The 20,308-nt window shown below is 28.1% G+C and overlaps 2 protein-coding genes across 3 annotated transcripts; one reads left to right on the top strand and one right to left on the bottom strand.

Moving 5' to 3' along the window:
* Window positions 1–1,370: 1,370 nt before the first annotated feature.
* On the bottom strand, window positions 1,371–2,243 carry LOC140182079 (uncharacterized). The gene has a single exon (XM_072228179.1). It carries the CDS (start codon window positions 2,241–2,243, stop codon window positions 1,371–1,373), a length of 873 nt encoding a protein of 290 aa, XP_072084280.1.
* Window positions 2,244–12,580: 10,337 nt separating this feature from the next.
* Window positions 12,581–14,847, top strand: LOC112776378 (F-box/kelch-repeat protein At3g23880). 2 transcript variants are annotated; one of them, XM_025820526.3, is made up of 2 exons: window positions 12,581–12,881; window positions 13,072–14,847. In XM_025820526.3, exon 2 carries the CDS (start codon window positions 13,101–13,103, stop codon window positions 14,406–14,408), a length of 1,308 nt encoding a protein of 435 aa, XP_025676311.1. In that variant the 5' UTR covers window positions 12,581–12,881; window positions 13,072–13,100; the 3' UTR covers window positions 14,409–14,847. The 2 variants fall into 2 exon arrangements, with proteins under 2 accessions (XP_025676311.1, XP_025676314.1); XM_025820529.3 differs by having other exon boundaries at window positions 12,605–12,877.
* Window positions 14,848–20,308: the final 5,461 nt, after the last annotated feature.

Raw genomic sequence — 20,308 nt, forward strand, 5'->3', positions numbered from 1 at the left:
AAGTGAGAAATGAGAGAGCCTTAGTAGTTCTTGTATTCCTAAAGCTCCCCAGTCAGTACTTTTTGTGGGTTCAAGGCATTGGTACCAAGTTGTGAAATCGAATCCTCGAGAATTAATTTTTGGATTATTCCTAAAGGATTTCTGATTGATGAAATGAGAGATGTTAAAAGTCTGGTTTATCAACAAATCTTCCCCTTCAGTGCTGGGGAAGAAAGAAAGTTTTTTGTTTGCTCTCTCAAGGGATTCAATTAGTCCGAGAAAACAGTGCATTTCTGTACCGATTGTGAAGGGGATTAAGATTCTGGTATCATTGATTTGCAAATGGGGATCGTCAATGACTTCATCATTGACTTGATTAAGAATGCGAAGGGCTAGTGGAGATGGCGGTCTGCTGCGGGACCTTTACCTTGTCTTGGGTGGCAGCATGAGAGGAGGAACCAGCCATGGTTGAATAGGAAAAAGGAGACTAAAGGTTGAGGATTTTGTGAGGAAACTTTTGGTGTAAGGAGGATTCAGAGAATAATGAGTTTCGAAGGATTTGAACAAAGGTGAGAATAATGGATTTAAATTATTACTGTTGTTGTTACTGTGAAAGGGACGCAAATAGAGGTAACTTCGTGAGGAAGATGAAGTGATAGAGAGAGATAGCACACGTTTCGGGAGACGTGTCGAGTGGGTCAGTAGTAATGGGGAGTTTAAATGACAATTATTACTGATTTGAAAACTGACGTTTTCAATTTTTGGATTAAGTGTTTTATCTTCTAATAATGTTATCGAAGGCAAACACATTAATCCAATGGGGCAATTTGTTAATCGAAAAATATTTTCGATGGAAGTAAGTTGATTCGGAATAAGTCAGAGACAATTTCTCGAGAAGGTGTACGCGTAAGCGTGGGGTTAAAGGTGATTGGCGCAGGTTGGATTTCGATTGATTTGTTAGTTGGATAAGCCTAATCGAATAAGAAATTCAAAATGAGCAATCGAGTAAGATATTCGATAGGCGAGTCAAATAGTTATGGTAGTGGAACAGTTAGATGCTTCTATCACACGAGAAAATCATGGGAAACATTTGTAATCAAGCAGCGGGAACGGTTACCAAGAGGAATTGTATTCAAAGTTGTAATCTCGTAATCAATTGTAATTAATCGTCAGTTATGTAAGGTGGATTATAAATACTAGGAAGTCTTAGGAAATAAGGGTTGGAACTTTTACTCATAAAAAAACTTTTTTTTTTAACGTAAGAGCTCAACACAATAGAGTGGAGCGATCAGAACTAGTCAAGCAAAAACACATAAAACCTAAAAGAAACCTACTTAAGAATGAAGACACCCAAACACATAAAGGTTCCCCTGTCATCTCCGGCATAGCCATCAACAACAAGAGGGAACATCACCTCTCCACTCATTAACGCTTGTCATGGTCATGCTGATAATTTCTTCAACACCTCTGCTTTGATCGTGGAAGATCCTTCTATTTCTTTCCATCCATATATTCCAAATGACGGCACAAAAACACCTTAGTCGCTGCTCACGATTCCCCTTACTCTTTGGTTCTTCTGTCCAACTGAGGTAGTGCTCTTTCAGCGAACCCGGATAAGACCATTGATAGTCGAATCCTGATATCCAAGCACTCCACACCTGCCAAGCAAATTCACATCCTAGAAACAAGTGATATACATGTTCCAACTCATTATTACATAACACGCACACAGTGTCCTCCTGTCTGATAATTCCAAATCGGCTCAGTCTTTCTTTAGTGTTCACCCTGCTTATTAAAACAAACCAAGCAAACAGCTCCACTCTTTGTGGAACCAGACCTTTCCAAATGGTGCTTGTGAAGTTGTAGCTGGTCACCTCCTCTGGAAGCCTTTCAACCTGCATCACCTGCACAAATGAGTTAGTTGAAAAGACACTTTGCCTATCATATTTCCAAATCACTCTATCCTCTCTGTGATTTACTAATTTCACCGGTCTCAAAGCTTCATGTAATTGATTCAGAAGCTCCAACTCCCACTGAAAAAGCTCTCGCCTCCATTGGAAATTCCAAATCCACTCTATCCCATCCCAAAACCCACAATCCCCAATAACAGATCCACACTGGTTTGAAATAGAGAAAAGTCTCGAAAACCGGTCTTTCAGAGAACCACATAGTAGCCATACATCCTCCCAGAATCGAGTCCTTCGCCCATCACCAATTTTCATGGACAACCCTGTAACCATCTTATCTCTTATCCGCTCATCCATGATGTTTAACTGGCATATATCCTTTCAAGGGCCTCTTCTTAAACACACTCACATCGCAGTGAATTCCTAAGTCTACAATCAAGTAACTTTTTTGTAGGATTCTTTCCATCTTTTCATTCTTTCAATTTACTTTTCTGTAAATTTAACATTTCAAGTAATCTATTTTCCAAGTGTTCTTTATTTTCATTGTTCAATTATCCTTCTGCATTTTTAATCTTTTATGTCAAAGTCCTTTGATCCAATTAAAGGCATTTTATTGCTTTCTTTTTAATTTCAGTGCAAATTAGTTTTTATTTTGTAAGCAATTTCCTTTTTGAAAAGTTTATCTCTTTTCTATTTCTTCTTCAATTTACAGAGTTTAATTTGTCTTTATTCTCAAAAATTATTTAATAGAAGACACTTTGATGCACTTTTAGAAAGACCGGTACCTGCAAAAAAGAGTAGGTTTCACTTCCAAACCATTAGAATCAAATCACCATCGATTTATTAAAAATCGACAAAACACAATTACAGAAGAAATCAAACTTTGCAGACGCACAGTGCATGTCGGGAAAAAAATCCAACTTAGAAATTAAAAATCTACTTAATATACTAAAACTGGGTTTTTCCCCAACTAATGAAGGTGAGATGTCGATCTCTCGTGACTCTATTTTTCCTCCAAAATGAACTTTCCTATTCTCTATTATAAATTATTTTAAAAAAATATCTTTATTATAATTATATTATAATTAATATTTAATAAATAATTCATAATTATACTAATTTAGAAACATATCTTTATTATAATTATATCAAATCAATATTTCATGCATTATTAAACTACTTATTAATTATCAATTAAAAATACTTTTAATCATTTTAATAATAATAATAATAATAATAATAATAATAATAATAATAATAATAATAATAATAATAATAATATATGATAATGATAATGATCCAAGATATCATTTATTGAAAAAAAAATATAACATAAAAATATCATTTATTTAAAATATCATTTATTGTATATAATTCATAAAAAAATATATTTAACTTTTATTATTGATTAGAAGATAACTTATTTATATTTTAATTAATTTTATTTATTTATTTATTTATTTATTTATTAATTATTATTATTATTATTATTATTATTATTATTATTATTATTATATTTAATTTACAGAAAGATAAATTAATAACCATATTATTATTTATCAATATATTAATATTGATAATGATTACATAAAAATTATTTAATATTTAATATTTTTATATTATTTATTTTTTATATATTTTGATATATTTATAAATATTTTTTATTATTTTTATATGCTATATGTTTACTTCCATTATTTAAAATTTCTGGATCCGTCACTACTTTTGAGCGTATTTCTTAATTTATTTTTTATAATTCATTGAATACAATTTATTACAATAAATTAATTATTATTAATTAAATAATTGTAATTTATTATATCAATTATTTTAATTCATTAATTTATAAGGTACATAATAGCATAGATGATTTGTTACTTATAATGATTAAATACAATAAATACAGATTAATTTAGTTAAAAAAATCATTGTCTCATATGTTTTTCTATTTATTTTTTTAATTTATTAAATACAATCAATTATAATAAATTAATTATATCAACTAATTAATTTAATCAATTATTTTCTAATTTAATTTTGTGAATTCAATAAATCAAATAAAATCAATTATACTAATTATTTGTATCAACTAACTAATTTGATTAATTTTTAAAAATATTTTTTTAATTTATTTTATTTATTTAAATACATGAATTATAACTTATTAGTTATTTAATTTTATTACGATAAATATCAAATTCTATTTCGAATATAAAAATATAAAATTTTATTCCTTCCATTTTTATTTTACCACTATAAAAGACCATATATGCTAGAAGAAAATATCATTCATTTACCAATTACTCTTTCATTAAGTAGCTTTTACAACAATTCTTTTTCTTCCTATGAGGCATCGTCGCAAGAAGTCAACTATCGTGGACACAAACCACCACACACTCTTCAACTCCCGTGCTCATCATTCAGAGCAATATATGATATGTTATCCATGAAGCATTTATACCATAGTGTTATCATGTATGCATAAATAAAAAAAATTCTATAATTAAGCTTAAGTCATTTAATTACCTGTTTGTGTGGTATATTATAGTGTGAAATTACTTTCAATTTGTGTTGTGCAATGATATTATGGTTTAATTTAAGCTTTTGTTTTATAACTGTGTTATGATTTTATCTCATCATTTTTTCTTAGATATCAAGTTGATGTATTTTTATTTATTATTATTGAAACGGATGTGATATAAAATTTGTAAAAAAAAAAATAAAACTCTCACACTTAATTTATTTTATTGTAGTCTTTTATCTCTTCTATTTCTTTTTATTTTTTTCTTATTCATTTTATTTTTTTTAAATATCATATAATTTATTATAATTTATACCAATTAATTAATTATAATTCATTATATCAGTTAGTTTAATTTATTAATTTATAATATGCATGATAAAATAGATTATTTGTTACTTATATGTTTATTCTTCTAAAATCTAAATCTGAATAATTATATTTTTAGTTTTAGTTATGAACAAAATATTATTAATAATAAATGATAATTAACCACTCATACTTTTAATCAAAGTGTTTGGATGATTTTTATATTTATTAATATTAATTGTTGATTATTTTTCATTAATAAATTGTATTATAATTTTATGTTAGTTCATAATTGATTAATGATTAATATTTATGAAGCTATGTTATTCTAAATTTTATATTTTACAAATATTTTATTTAAATGTATTTTAAACATAAAAATGTATTATTTTTAATAATATCGTACTTTTACTTTTTCTAATTATTCTAAATGAATATTTTATCAAATACTAATTAAAGCCATCCTTCCATTTGTTTTTACTAATTTATTATCTAACTATTATATAAAATTAAAATCGTATTAATGAATTTAATATTAAAGTTAATTTGGCTTTTTATTTAGAGTGTTTTTCAATTTTTTTAAACTTTTAAATCAATACGAATCATTGTAAATAATACTTATTTATGGCATAAACAAAGAAATACAGAATCTTAAGTTTAGCATACAAAAATTTAGGAATATGTTATATGTACAAATGTAATTGTATAGTATTATTTTTTTTTAGTGGTGTAGAACAACAACTCTAATTTTATTTCACAGGTCAAATTTTGAAAAAAAGTCGTAATTTTAAGGGTAAAAAACAAAAATAAGCCAAGGAAGAAAATAATTTACGTGAATAAGTCAAAACAAAAATTGTTTCGTGAATCCACCAATGCACGTTTATATGTAGTTCGAACCAGCTTGGTTCGAATTCCATTTCTACATAATTCGAACCAGCTTGGTTCGAATTATACACAAACACACGCACACACATAATTCGAACCAGCTTGGTTCGAATTACACACAAACACACGCACACACTAATTCGAACCAGCTTGGTTCGAATTACACACACAATAATTCATGGTATAATTCGAATTATGCTGTTAAAAAATTAATAATTTATTAAAAAAATATATTAAAAAATTTATTAAAAAAATTAAGAATTTAAAAATTAAAAAATATATATTTTATTTCATACGTTAAAAAAAAGCTAACAAAATATTTAATTATGAGACTTCTTTAAAATATTAATGAGCTATCAATTCGAATTTGATACAATACTTTTCTGTCCATTTTTAATAGTTCATGAATATTTTTTAATAAATTTTTTAATAAATTTTTTTAAATTATACTACAAAAAATATTTTATCCTATGCAAAATAATTTTAAAAAAATGGCTTAAAAAATGTTAGGAGTACTATAAAAAGTTGTAATGTTATAATAACTTAGGTAAATACATGCATGTACTCAAATTTTAAATAAAATATTCTACATAGTCAATAATAATTTAGAAATGAAAGAAAATATTTTATTCCATACAAAATAATTAAAAAATATATTTTATTCTATACAAAATAATTTTAAAAAATGGCTTAAAAGATGTTATGAGTACTATAAAAGTTTGTAATATTCTAGTGATTTAGGTAAATACATGATAAAAATATTTTTTCTTTAATTTCTAAATTATTAATGACTATGTGGAGTATTTCTTTAATGTCTTAAGTCATTAGGACATTACAAATTTTTATAGTACTTCTAACATCTTTTAAGCCATTTTTTTAAATTATTTTGCATAGAATAAAATATTTTTTTATGGTATAATTTAAATAAATTTATTAAAAAATATTCATGATAATTTTTTAATAAAATTATTTAAATTATATGGTAAGATATTACATTATTCGAATTACTCTGATTCAAATTATACGGTGAGCAATTCGAATTCTATACAATACTCTTCTGCCAATTCTTGATAGCTCATGAATATTTTTTAATAAATTTATTTAAATTATACCATAAAAAAATATTTTATTCTATGCAAAATAATTTAAAAAATGGCTTAAAAGATGTTAGAAGTACTATAAAAATTTGTAATGTCCTAATGACTTAGGACATTAAAGAAATACTCCACATAGTCACTAATAATTTAGAAATTAAAGAAAAAATATTTTTATCATGTATTTACCTAAATCACTAGAATATTACAAATTTTTATAGTACTCATAACATCTTTTAAGCCATTTTTTAAAATTATTTTGTATAGAATAAAATATATTTTTTTATTATTTTGTATGGAATAAAATATTTTCTTTCATTTCTAAATTATTATTGACTATGTAGAATATTTTATTTAAAATTTGAGTACATGCATGTATTTACTTAAGTTATTATAACATTACAAATTTTTATAGTACTCCTAACATTTTTTAAGCCATTTTTTTAAAATTGTTTTGCATAGGACAAAATATTTTTTGTAGTATAATTTAAAAAAATTTATTAAAAAAATTTATTAAAAAATATTTATGAACTATTAAAAATGGACAGAAAAGTATTGTATGGAATTCGAATTGATAGCTCATTAATATTTTAAAGAAGTCTCGTAATTAAATATTTTGTTAGCTTTTTTTTAACGTATGAAATAAAAATATATATTTTTTTAATTTTTAAATTATTAATTTTTTTAATAAATTTTTTAATAAATTTTTTTTAATAAATTATTAATTTTTTAACAGCATAATTCGAATTATACCATGAATTACTGTGTGTAATTCGAACCAAGCTTATTCGAATTAGTGTGTGCGTGTGTTTGTTTGTAATTCGAACCAAGCTGGTTCGAATTATGTAGAAATGGAGTTCGAACCAAACTGATTCGAACCAAACTGATTCAAACTACATATAAACGTGTGTTGGTAGATTCATGAAGCAGTTTTCGTTTTGGCTTATTCACGTAAATTATTTTCTCCTTTGGCTTATTTCTGTTTTTTGCCCTAATTTTAAAGGTAGTAAAAAAAACAAAATTAATAAAAAATTGTTAACTTATATTATTCTATTAATTTATTTAATATATTAAATTATTTTTATTTATATTAAGATTAATTTTAAATATTTTAAAATAAAAAGTATAATTAATTATAATTTGTATCTTAAATTATGTTGAGTACATAATATTCTATTGTGCTGCTAAAAGTAAAAATGAGATAACAAATATAATTTTATCTCTTAATTCAGTATATTTATTTATATTTTATACTTTTTTTACGATTAATTTTGTACGGTGTTAGTATATTAAATAAAAATACCTGTTATAATAACAAAAAATAATTTCAATCAATAATTTTATATTCTTTACTTTTTTCAATTTTATTTTGGATTTTAATTTATTACTAAAAGCTAGTGAAATTCTATTGATACTGAAATAAAGTTGCAAAAAGGTCCATAGGGTAGAATAAGTAAAATAATGTGATACCCACATAACAACATCCAAATGAAACAACCTAAAATCTAAAATGTTTATCTTTCTCTTTCTCGCCGTCTATTATATTATCGATTCTATTATATAAAAATCGATTTTTTACATTTAATAATAGAGTCAACGTAGCATGTTTCTGAGAGTGTTTCTTAATTTATTTTGTTTAACTCATTAAATACAATTCATTATGATGCATTAATTATATCAACTAATTGATTTGATTAGATATTTAAGTATCACACAATTTAAAATTGTGTATATTGATTTAATTTTTATGATATATAAATTTAAGGAATAAATTAAAATAATATAACTTATTACTTATTTAATTTGAATACAACAAATACAAAATTAATTTAGTCAAAAGTTATTATTTTCTAATATTCTGTACATAAAAATGACAAAACAAAATTGTAAAAATAATTTTTTTTATCATTTTTGCTATTTTAATTTTATTTTTTTGCTTTTTTTATGTGTAATTTTATTTTACATTAACTTTGTGTATTTAATAACAAAATATACTCATATTAATTCTATCATATAATAATATATTTTTCTCCTATGTTAATCAAAGAATTTCAATAGTTATCAACTACATCTAATAGAATGACTGAGAAGTGAGAACTACGACAAGTTAAACTCAGATTCAAAATGCTGGAACGAAGGAAAGAAAACAGTGGATATATGATTAGAGAAAAATATATAATAACGAGAAATATATTAAAATTGGATTTTTCCTCCAACTAATAAAAGTGAGGTGTTAATTTCTCATGAATTTATTTTTCCTCTAAAATGAAATCACTATTTTCTCTTCTAAATTTATTTTAGAAAAATATTTTTATTATAATTATATTACAATTAACATTTAACAAATAATGCATGATTATACTAATTTAGAAAAATATCTTTATTATAATTATATAAAATCAATATTTAATACATTATCAACTAATAAAAGTGAAGTATCAATTCCTCACGAATTCATTTTTCCTCCAAAATGAAAACACTATTCTCTCTTCTAAATTTATTTTAGAAAAATATCTTTATTATAATTATATTACAATATTACAATTATATTACAAGTAGCATTTAATGAATAATGCATAATTATAGTAATTTAGAAAAATAAAATAAAGTCCAGTAATTTATCTTTCGACTGCACACGTATGTAGAATAACTTTTAAGAAGGAGTCACGTATAGTAAATGCGGTCGATGATTGTAAAACTGTATACTAACATTGATATAATATTATTTCAGATATATGTTTTGCAGGTATCAAAGAAAAGTGTTGAGTTATTTTTTAGCGGGTTTAAATTATTTATTGTTTATTAGAGAATTTTGTGCATTAGAATTCTCTATTAATTTATTATTTATTTTGAGCTGATTTTGATATGTTCTTACTTGATAGTAAAACAACATATAAAAAATTGTTGTTGGGTCTAAGTATTACTAGGTTATTTATGGTCACATTGAGTATATATGTTTGATTTATTGAAAAAAATAAATTACTAAAACTAATTAATAACTATTTTAGAGTTAATACATTTAATACTAGATTAAAAAAATAAACAATACATAATATATTACATTTTTATTAATCAAATTATTATAATTTAAATTAATCTTAATAAAAAAATTTAAAATCATAATTTCAATTTTATCACGTGCCTATTACACTTGTAAAATAAATATAAACAAGTAAAAAGGGTTACCACTTACCAAAAAGAGGAGGAGAAAGGGGGAACTAACATCATGTGATTTTCTACCATGAACCAGCAACGGTGGAAGCCATTTCCAACTCCAAAGTCCTACCACAACCCTGAATCTTCATTATTAAGAAAAAAAAATTAAATGAGATAATTAATGATATTGCACCATTAAAAATATCTCACTCTTATAATAAATATTTTGTAAATTGTGTCAAAAATCAAAATAAATAAAAATAATCTGATAACCGTATGAATAGTTCTTTTATTAATAAAAAATAAGAGTAACATGACAATTACATCGTCGAAGATGTTGATCTTGGATTAATTTGTCTTTAAAAATAAAATACCAATTAAATTCTCTAAAATAGCAATTGATAGACATGTATGTCCTTCTATTAATAAATAGTGCAAAACGAAATTGAATTGTCCATGTATTTCATTATTTACAGTAGTACATATCTCATTACTATCACTTGAGTAGAAAAATAATGTAGTTTTAGACATTAAAATATTTGTTATTTTTTGAGTTTTTATATATTTTTTATCAAATATTCTCTATTTATCACAAATTCTATTAAAATAAGTGAAGTTTCTCTCTAAAAATTATTATTTACTTTATTATCTTTTATAGATAGATATATCAAAATATTTAACAGTATAATAAGTATTAACAATATATATAAACTATTTTTTTTTTTATAAAAATGCAAATATACCTTAAGTTAAGCTCCCTTATTCCAACGTATTACATTTCGCATATTGAGGAGGAATTAAAAAATTAGCAGATCATGGGTACTTAGCATTTATTCGGTAACACAATGACGATTGACGTATCAGGGTGCATCTGCGATACTTGTTAATCGAGACAAGGATACTGAACATCTAAAATATGCGTAAGCGCTGAATCAGATCTCAATATCTGGGATTAGGACCGAAAGTGAGTCAAGTCAATTTATAAATCAGCTCGAGTTTGGCTCGTTAATAACTCGATAAGATTTGTGAGCTGGTGAGTTAAGTTTGAGTTTGAAATTGAGCTCATAAATTAAATGAGCCGTGTTTAAACTTGGATAAACTCAACTCATTAGCTCATGAACTGGCTTGATTATATATATATATATAATTATTAATACACATATCCTATATGCATTTAGTCTATACTTTTAATAATATATATACATATGAAATGGTAATATATAATTATATAAATTAATGATCTTAATTATTTAAAATTTTATATTTATTTATTACATATAATTTTGATGTAGGACATAAATAAAAAAATTATATTTATTGATAAACAATATATAAAATTGTTCTTTTCAAATATTTTTTAAAACATATAAGTTATAATTTATTGATATAAAATTATAAATTATGTATTTATATTTCTATTATTTGAGCTGGGGGTGTGCATGGCCCGACCCGACCCGAAGATTCGGCCCGACCCCTAACACTTTAGGGACTAATTTGGTGTGATTTTACCGAGTTTAGGGCCGGGTAAGGGTCTTAAAAATAGACCCAGTCATTATTTTGGGTCGGGTCCGGGCCATGGCTCGGGTCACCCGAACTCGGCCCGGTGGTCTGGTCATCATACACAATTAATATTTTGTGTTATTAGTGATGGATGATGGCTATTCTTATGTGGAATTTAAGTATTATAAACCTTAATATTTTGTGTTATTAGTTATTATAAGACTATAAGTTAATATTTTATATTTAAAATGCATAAGATTTTAGACTAATGCATAATATTATGTTATTTGTATTGATTTAAATATTTGGTGTTATTAGATAATATTAGTATTGATTATGGTTATGCTTTAATTTTAGAGAAGAGTTGGTTTTTGTTATATTTTTCTAAGTGAATTTTACGATGTCAAATAATGATTGGAGTCTTGAAAATTTGAATATTTTTACATGCTAACTTATAAGAAGATATCAAGGTAATGTAATGTTAATAGTTCGGTTTTCACCCGATTTTTACCCGGTATAATAGATAGATTATAATTATTAGATGTATTTTGAAATGTATGAATGACACATATACTATCATATGGTATATGATTTTGTTGCACATAAAAAAAAATTTCATGGCTGAAAACTACATTTAAATAAAACTGTGAAAATTGGCCTAGCTAATTTTATTATTTTGTTCGAAATCTTGAATTAAGTATTTAATTGCTATATATAAACTTGAACAACTATTTGGAGTAAAATTGAAATCATCTTTCATCATCTGTGTAAAAATAACAATAGCAACTCTTTTTTTTTTTTTAATAAATTTCAGAAAAATCAAACAAGGCAAAGAAAGAGAGAGGAGCATCAACTATATGCAACTACATGGAACCTCTGTTTTGATTCGTTTGATTTAATTTCTATGACTGGATAGTCATTTAAAAATTATATTTTAATTATTTTGTTAATATTTTTATTTTTATTATTAAAATTTAACAAATACACTAAATAAATAAAAAACAAATCTTTCTTTATTGAAAAAATATTTTTTTTATATACATAACAATTTGATCAAGTTAATATTGTCTATATTTAATTCAAAGATAAAATCTTTGATGACCACTTGACTATAATAAAATCAGACGGTTAAGTAAGAAATAAATTAACAACAAAACAAAAAATAAATGGTTTAAAATTCTTTTTTGGAAAGAAAAAAGATAAATAGTAAAATAATTTTTAAGTTAAATCCAGTTGACCAGTTTAAATATATTAGGATTTAGGAGAAAAGTAGATGGAGAAGCGAGAGACACGAAACACGATAACTGGTTATCGGATATATTCATAGATCTGAACCTCCAAATTTTCATCCAAGAAGTTGCAGCAGCCCCTTTCCCCCTTCCCTCGTCATCTTCCTCCTTTGTCGTCTCCATCCGAAGCTCCCAGCTGACCGCCGTCTTCCTCCTCTTCTGTCTCACCTTCACGCCAACCTTTTGCTTCCTCTGTCTTCTGCCCCTCCTGGTCTCTTACTCCGCCATCGTCTTCCTGTAGGTAAACCCGCTGTTTACCCTTTTTTTTTCAATTTTAACTGAAAACGTTGAGGCCTCTGTTTTTCTTCTCATAGAATTTCAATGTATGTTTTATCTTGTACATTAAATAGCGATACCGCTGAGAGTAGAATTGTCAGAATTATATTGTTTATGATTTCTTATTCCTGCTGTATTGTGGAGTTTTGTTGTAGAGAAGGATTTCATTGTTTTCCTCGTACGTATGAAGAGGGTTCCCATTCCTGATGATGATGATACTGTTGCGAGGAAGGGGAGGGTTGTCACAACCACCGAGGGGTGGCTGGAACTGCTCCGCTGTACCACCACAAAACCACCGCCTATCCTTCTGGAGGAGCTCATAGAGGAAATCCTGCTGAGGATTCCGGCAAGTTCTCTTGTTCGATTAAGGAACAGCGTCTGCAGTTCATGGAGAACCCTAATTTCCAGTTCCCAATTTGCCAAGGACCACCTTCGACGTTCAATGGCGGTGGATCCAGCCTTGACCCACCCGTGTATTGCCTATTATAGCTCATGCTACTTATACCCCACAATCGGAACTTTCTCCGTCCGATCTGTGTTCGAGAACCCTCCCCATGAACCCACTAAAGTAGTTGCCTATGAGGGACGATGCTACCGTAGCATCATTGGCTCTTGTCATGGATTGCTGTGCTTGCACAATGAAGAGCTTGAGGATCGTGCCTTGCTGTGGAACCCCTGCACCGGATTCACATCTCCGCCGCTTGAAATTGGTGGTATCTTCCACTATTGTGGATTTGGTTATGATCATGTGAACGACAAGTATAAGCTTTTTGGGATTGTGAATAACAAATCAGATGAATCTGTCACCAGAATTTTCACATTCGGCCCAAAATCTAAATGGAGAACAATTCAGGATTTCCCATATAGACTACGTGACTCCGATAGCAAGGATTCTGTGGTGGGTTTGGTAGGGCTTTTTGTAAGTGGCACTGGCACTCTTAATTGGCTTGTTCGCAGCCGTCTTAGTAGTTCTGTGGCAGTTCTTTCCGTTGACTTGGTGAAAGAGACTTATAGTCAGTTTTCCGCTCCCAGTAGGGATTCAGATGATAAGGAGTTTGTGTTTCCACGATTGGGTATCTTGAGGGGTTGTCTTGCTGTTTGTTATGAGACTAAGAAAACTTATTGGACTCTCTGGTTGATGAAGGAGTATGGAGTTCCTCAATCTTGGAGTAAGTTGGCAATAATCCCCCACCACCCGCTACTCGTTAATCCTGTTTCATGTTATGTGTTATGGCCTATTTGCATGTTGGAAAATGATGTTCTACTGGCGAAATCTCCTAGTTGCAAGTTAGTTTTATGTAACTTAAATGATGGGAGCATAGATTTTCCTAATATTGACAGCTCCAGTGATGGCATGACCAAATACCGTCCTTTGTCTCGGGATTCATACTCAAGGATCTTTCACTTCTATCATGAAAGCTTACTTTCACCCTCGCACCTTGGTCTTCCAAGTTGCTCATCTGAAATACGGTTATTTAAGCCAAGCCTATAATCTCTTAAGGATAGTTTGCATTTTGGCTACCTTTTGGGGAAGAATATCCTACGCTGTCCCTTGAATCCATGTCTTTATTATCATTAATGTGGTGCCTTGTTTTTGGTTTTTTTTTTAAGGCCAATGCTAGCATGAAGAAGTGATTTTTTTTCCTCAGGAAAGGAAATTGCGTGCTGTAGCCCATTGTGTGACACATGGGTTTGCGTGACTACACGCGCAGACAGTGTCTGCTAGCGGTGACTGACTAGGCAGGGTTTTGTCTAGAGTGAGGTAATTAGGAGAGTTTAATTATTGGTTAATGAAGGTGTGTTAGTTATTGAGCTTTTTGGCATTTTGTTGGTGAAATTTTTGTTTTGATTGGGCTTTTTGTTGGGTTATAGAGTGAGGAACGAATATTGTAATGTTTTTTTGTTTGTATGGTATATCTGATCTGTTAAAATTTTTGTGCATGAAGAGGATTTTTTAGGACACGTGATGAGTAAAAAAACCGAAAACAAAATAAATGAACATATATATGGAAACACTTTTTTAATAAAATGATATTTGGTTTTATTTATAGAAAGAGAATTATATAATTCAAAAATGAAATGTGTGAAGCAAAATTAAACTAAAAATTATTTCGAATTAAAATTAACATATGGAAAAAGTTTTCTTGTTTTTATTTTGAAAGTTGAATCATTTTAATTAGTAAATAAGTTCAACTAAATTAATCTAATAATTTATGAGAAACCTAAAAAAAATAATAATTAAATTTAGTAATAAAAATAATTTATTCACATTATAATTAATTTAGTAATAATCCTTATAGACCCTAAAATCAAAGCTTTCATCGCTCCAACCCATCGTCTGGCAGGAAAGCCATCTAGAAGAGAACACATTTGCCTTACAATGGAAGGTACGTAGCTAGATTGGAGGGAATCAATGTTTCTCAGTGAATAATGATGCAAGGTATATCTGATTGGAGCTTCATCAATTTTGAGTGTGACAAAAACGAGATTGAGATGGTCCTGTCCTGACAGACAGCGGACCCTTTACGGTTAACGCTAATCATATATATATATATATATATTAGGAATGCAACATCTACAAAAATCTACTATTCTAACTGCCTCAAAGAGGTCAACTTCGGAAACTGCTTTTCTGACTGATCCCTCCATTCCCGGAAGGAAGGACGGGACCTCCCTTTCGGGTTGATTGGCCTCAACTAGCTGCCCATGGGTGAAAAAAGCCATTAGGGCGGTTGTTTTGATTGTCTTAGATGCCCCAATAACGTACTTGAAATACGTGAATAGTTTTGATCACAGGTAGCGAAACCAAGAAAGAAAGGATTCGCGAGTGGTATGTAGAGGTGAGGGCTGGCTGCCACCCTCTTAGAATACTACTCCTGTTTCTGTAATATATTCCCTTAACGCTAGACTGAAAAAAGTATATATATATATATATATATATATATATATATATATATATATATATATATATATAATGTTGATTATTTATTAGTCGGTATTAGGAACATTAGAAATTTTGTATCTAATAAAATTCTTATAGTTAGAATAACAATAGCTAAAAAAATCGTAAATCCATATATTTTAATATTCAAAATTAATTTTTGGAGATTTTTAATGATCCTTCTTTTGTAAGTGAATTAGAAAGTATTTTTGATAGTTATAATAAGAATTTTAGCTATTTAAAAAATGTCTGTAAGATATATGATAATCATTAGATGTATTGGTTTAATGAACACCTACGTACATCTTAATTGAAAGAATTATTTTTTTAAATCAATGTCATATTTTTTTAACTATTTACAATCTTAAATCTTGTCAATTTTTAAATTTTGACCTTAAACACTAAACTATGAATCTCACTGTCAAACTTAAATCCTAAAGTATAAATTCTAAACTCTCTCTTAACAGTAATTTCTCTAAATCTTGAATCCTAAATCCTAAACATTGAATCAGTTTCATTAAACTCTTAAGTTTAAATATAAAATCCTTAACCTTTTAACCTAAAATCGAAACCCTAACACCATAAATGGTAAATCATAATCTAATAAAGTCTAAACTCGATATATACGATAATCTATAAATTGTAAATTCTGAATTCTAGTTCTGAAATTCTAAATTATTTACAATATTCCTAACCCTTAACCTAAAATCATATACAACAACGTCACACGCCTCAGCCAGATAGCTCATCGACATCGCTTCAGCAGCTGATGAAGAATAACTTCATCACCGCCGTAGCATTGCCCTACTCGAAACTATATAATCATAAACACTTATGGACCCGCCAAAATTATGGAAATGATAGTGACTCTGATCAAAATTCTAAGTAGTGATAATATATTTATTACACAGGAACAGTTTAAAGAAGTTGTGTTCATGTGAAATTAACAGTTAAGAACTATTAAACGATAACTTAGTCAAACTTATCGAATCTTCTAACGATTTTCAAGTTGCAGCTTTACATAGAAACAACGATACATGAAAGTTTTGAACTTTTCTTTCATTGTGATATCAATACTGTTAGAGACAAATTGTGATATCAATACTTTTGAGAGTTGCTAGAAGTGAATTTTGAGTTTTGCGCAGCTGTGCAGAGAGTTTGGCAGCATGTCAAGTAATTCTTCAGGTGATGACGTATTGAGACTTGGTCGGAAGAATGCCCGCAGTGGACCTCCGAGCGACTCTTCCGAAGAAGACAAGGGGTTCTATCCGGAATCCCCCGTCAACAAAGACGCTGAGGAGGAAGCTGAGGAGGAGGAAGCTGAGGAGGGAGCTGAGGAGCGAGCTGAGGAGCAAGATAAGGAAGAGGAGCCGGATCCCCAACTTTCGGACATGCTAATGTCCGACTCCTTCTTTCTTGTCCTAGCTAAGAGGTATTAATAGTTGATTGTTGGTTCTGATTTTATATCGGTTTTACTTTTAAGCTGGTAATGATATTTTATTTTTCAGGAGGATTCCCACTTTGGCTAATTATGATGTTTTGATTAAGAACACCAAGAAATTAGTAGATGTTCCCTTTTTTGGAGTAAAGGTCAGTGATTTCCCAGCCATCAAAAAAATCACTGATGATTACCTGCTTCCTCTTCCATGCACATTGCTCTTAAGAGGATCGCGTTTTGTTGAATGTTATCATTATGATAATACTTCTGCAGCAGACATTGCCAGATGGACCAACAGAAAAATTGAGGCAGCACACAGAGAGGCTGCAAACAGTGATTAGGTTGGATATCACAAGACAAAAGGAGAGTTCTTCAATGGGGAATGTATTTTGTGGACAAGTGTTATATTTGAGTATTACTGGATTTGATGTACATATTGGATATTAGACAGGAATTTGAATTTTAAATTCAAAATCATTCATTCTCTCTTATCCTCGTATATATATATATATGGTCTGTCTATATCTATATCTATATCTATAGTATCTTAAAACCCAGCATTTGAATGTTGATGTGGCGTTCTATCCTTTATTTCTGTATTTTTTATTCATTGCTTCTCAACACTTTTCTTCTGATATTTTCAATTTCTTCATATGTGTTCTGCCCCTCTTTTCAAATCAGGTGTTGTTGAAAAAAGGTATTTTGACTTGAATTCTGTTCTGATCTTATTGTTGCAAGGGGATTTGTTTTGCTGCCTTGCTTTCATATGCTTTGGGTTGTTTTCATTAGGTGTTTTTACTTTTTGAAGGCTCTACTACTTTAATGTTATATGCTGTTATCACAGTATTATGTTGTTGTTATTGGTGATTACATGTGATGTCGAATGCTTTCTTTGTATCGTGCAGGAAGGTTGGGGTGTTGTCCCAAAGGTTGCACCATAAGGTTGCTGTTTTGAAATTGAAAAAAAGGGGTATTAACTGGCTTAGTTAAATTGTAATCTGTGTTGCTGTTGGGTTTGGTGATTGATGGAGCTTGGTATGAAGAAGTTTCTTCATTCACTCTCTCTCTCTCTCTGGGTTAATTGTTTATTATTCACAATTGTTTATTGTTCTGACTTCTGAGTTTCATGGTTGCAAACTTGCAATTGCAAGAAATAGCCATGTTATTGAGATCTTACAAGGCACTAGATTTATCTTAATTGTGCCATGCATTATATTCAATAATTGTTTGCTTGCAATATATTTCCTAAGTCGACTCACGAAATATTTGCATCAAAGCTTTATCAGGAAAAGGGTAGTCTTCAACTATCTTTTTAACAAATAATTATAACTTCTTGATTTAGTTTGTAGTATTCTTCAATTTCGTCTCAAAATATAATTCACCAATCAGTTTTGCTTCTCTATTGGATAAGTATTGTTAAGTAGCAAGTCTGAGGGATACTTAGTCTTACATCGGATGAAATAATGTATAAGAGTTTATGGGATGAGATATTCATGTATTTAGTGCCTTAAGATTTTTAAGTTGGTGTGGTACATTATCTCACTTGGTTCCTAAACAACTATACAAGTGACTAACTATTTTTATTTTAATATGAGTGCTAAAATATCACTATTTTTATTGTAATATGAGTGCTAAAATATCACTCTTTTATGTATTTTTATTTTTTTTATACAAATAATAAATGTACTGTTTTGCTTCTCTCATATAATCTCTGTCATGAGATGGATATATTTTTTTAATTTGCTTTAATTTAAACCTTTCCCTGTGGACATAGGAAAACGACTTGGTGACATTGATTATTGGAGTAAACTCTGTTCTTGATATACTTTTGCTGTAACGGAGATATTTGGTCCTTAGAGCTTGGAATTCTTAGTGATGGGCAATCTCTCCTTTATACCTTGAATTTTTTATTCAACCCTTTATTTCAATGTTCAATTTTCCTTCGTAAGCATTTTGTCTTTATTTTCAAATTTTCAAATCATGGGTTATTGAACAATTATACATTGACTTCAATTTTTTTTTTTGGTGACTATACATTGACTTCAATTACTAATAATTGTTAAATTTTATTTTATTATTATATCAGTGCAAATGTTGTTGCTAACAAAATGGCAAATGTAAATTATATTCGGTGCTTGTAATATTAATTTTTTTAATTTGTTATTTTATTTATTGGTGTATTCATTGTTGGCATTTCTTATTTTATGATTCAACAAGTGCTAATATTATTGGCAGATAAAGGGTTATCTTTTTTTTTTTTTGGTATCCCGATTCGCACTTTGGAATTTACTACTCTATGTATTCTTGATTGTTTTATTTAATACTGGTAATATTTTATTATTGTGTTTTTGTATAACAACTATTATGAATTTCAGTTAATTTTTGCTAATTTCATTTTACGTTGTCTTACTTAAATTTCTCCAGTCTTTTGGTTTTGTATTTTGCTCGTTATTTTGCATTTTTTTTTATCGATAATCATCTCTTTTTCATATATTGTTTCTTGTAGTTTTGTATTATTTTATAGTTGATAATTTAAATTATTTTTTTCCTTTTTGTTTCTTAGTATTTGCAAGTTATTTCGGCATTATATGTTTTTTTCCCTAAAATCACGTTATTTTTTCTATCATAATTTTCCCCCTATTTTTTAGCTTGTGATATTGTTCGATGTTCTTTTGTGTATTACTTTTTATAACATGACTTCATCTATTTTGATTCATATTTAAATTTTGTCAATACTTTTGACCATTTTTTTCTTTATCTAAAATTCTAAATACTTAATTTTTTGTTGTTCTATTTTTTTCTATTTGTCCTGTTATTTTGTTCTTACTGGGTTTTTTTCTTTTACGAATTTTTCTTATAAGTTAATTTGATGAAGCTCTATTTATTTGCTGAGAATTTAAAGAGTTGGATGCTATCATTCCTACTGTCGGTAATTCGTTGTACGTTATAGGGCATGGGACATGGTTTAGACTTTGAAAATTCCAGTGCATTAAATTTTAGCAGTTGTTAACCC

This window comes from Arachis hypogaea, chromosome 19, assembly GCF_003086295.3.
Source record: "Arachis hypogaea cultivar Tifrunner chromosome 19, arahy.Tifrunner.gnm2.J5K5, whole genome shotgun sequence".
In the NCBI taxonomy this organism is placed as follows: domain Eukaryota; kingdom Viridiplantae; phylum Streptophyta; class Magnoliopsida; order Fabales; family Fabaceae; genus Arachis; species Arachis hypogaea.

What these genes read in the sequence shown, in the direction of transcription:
- LOC112776378 (XM_025820526.3), top strand. Translation starts at nt 13,101, where the DNA reads ATGAAGAGGGTTCCCATTCCTGATGATGATGATACTGTTGCGAGGAAG.
- LOC140182079 (XM_072228179.1), bottom strand. Translation starts at nt 2,243, where the DNA reads ATGGATGAGCGGATAAGAGATAAGATGGTTACAGGGTTGTCCATGAAA.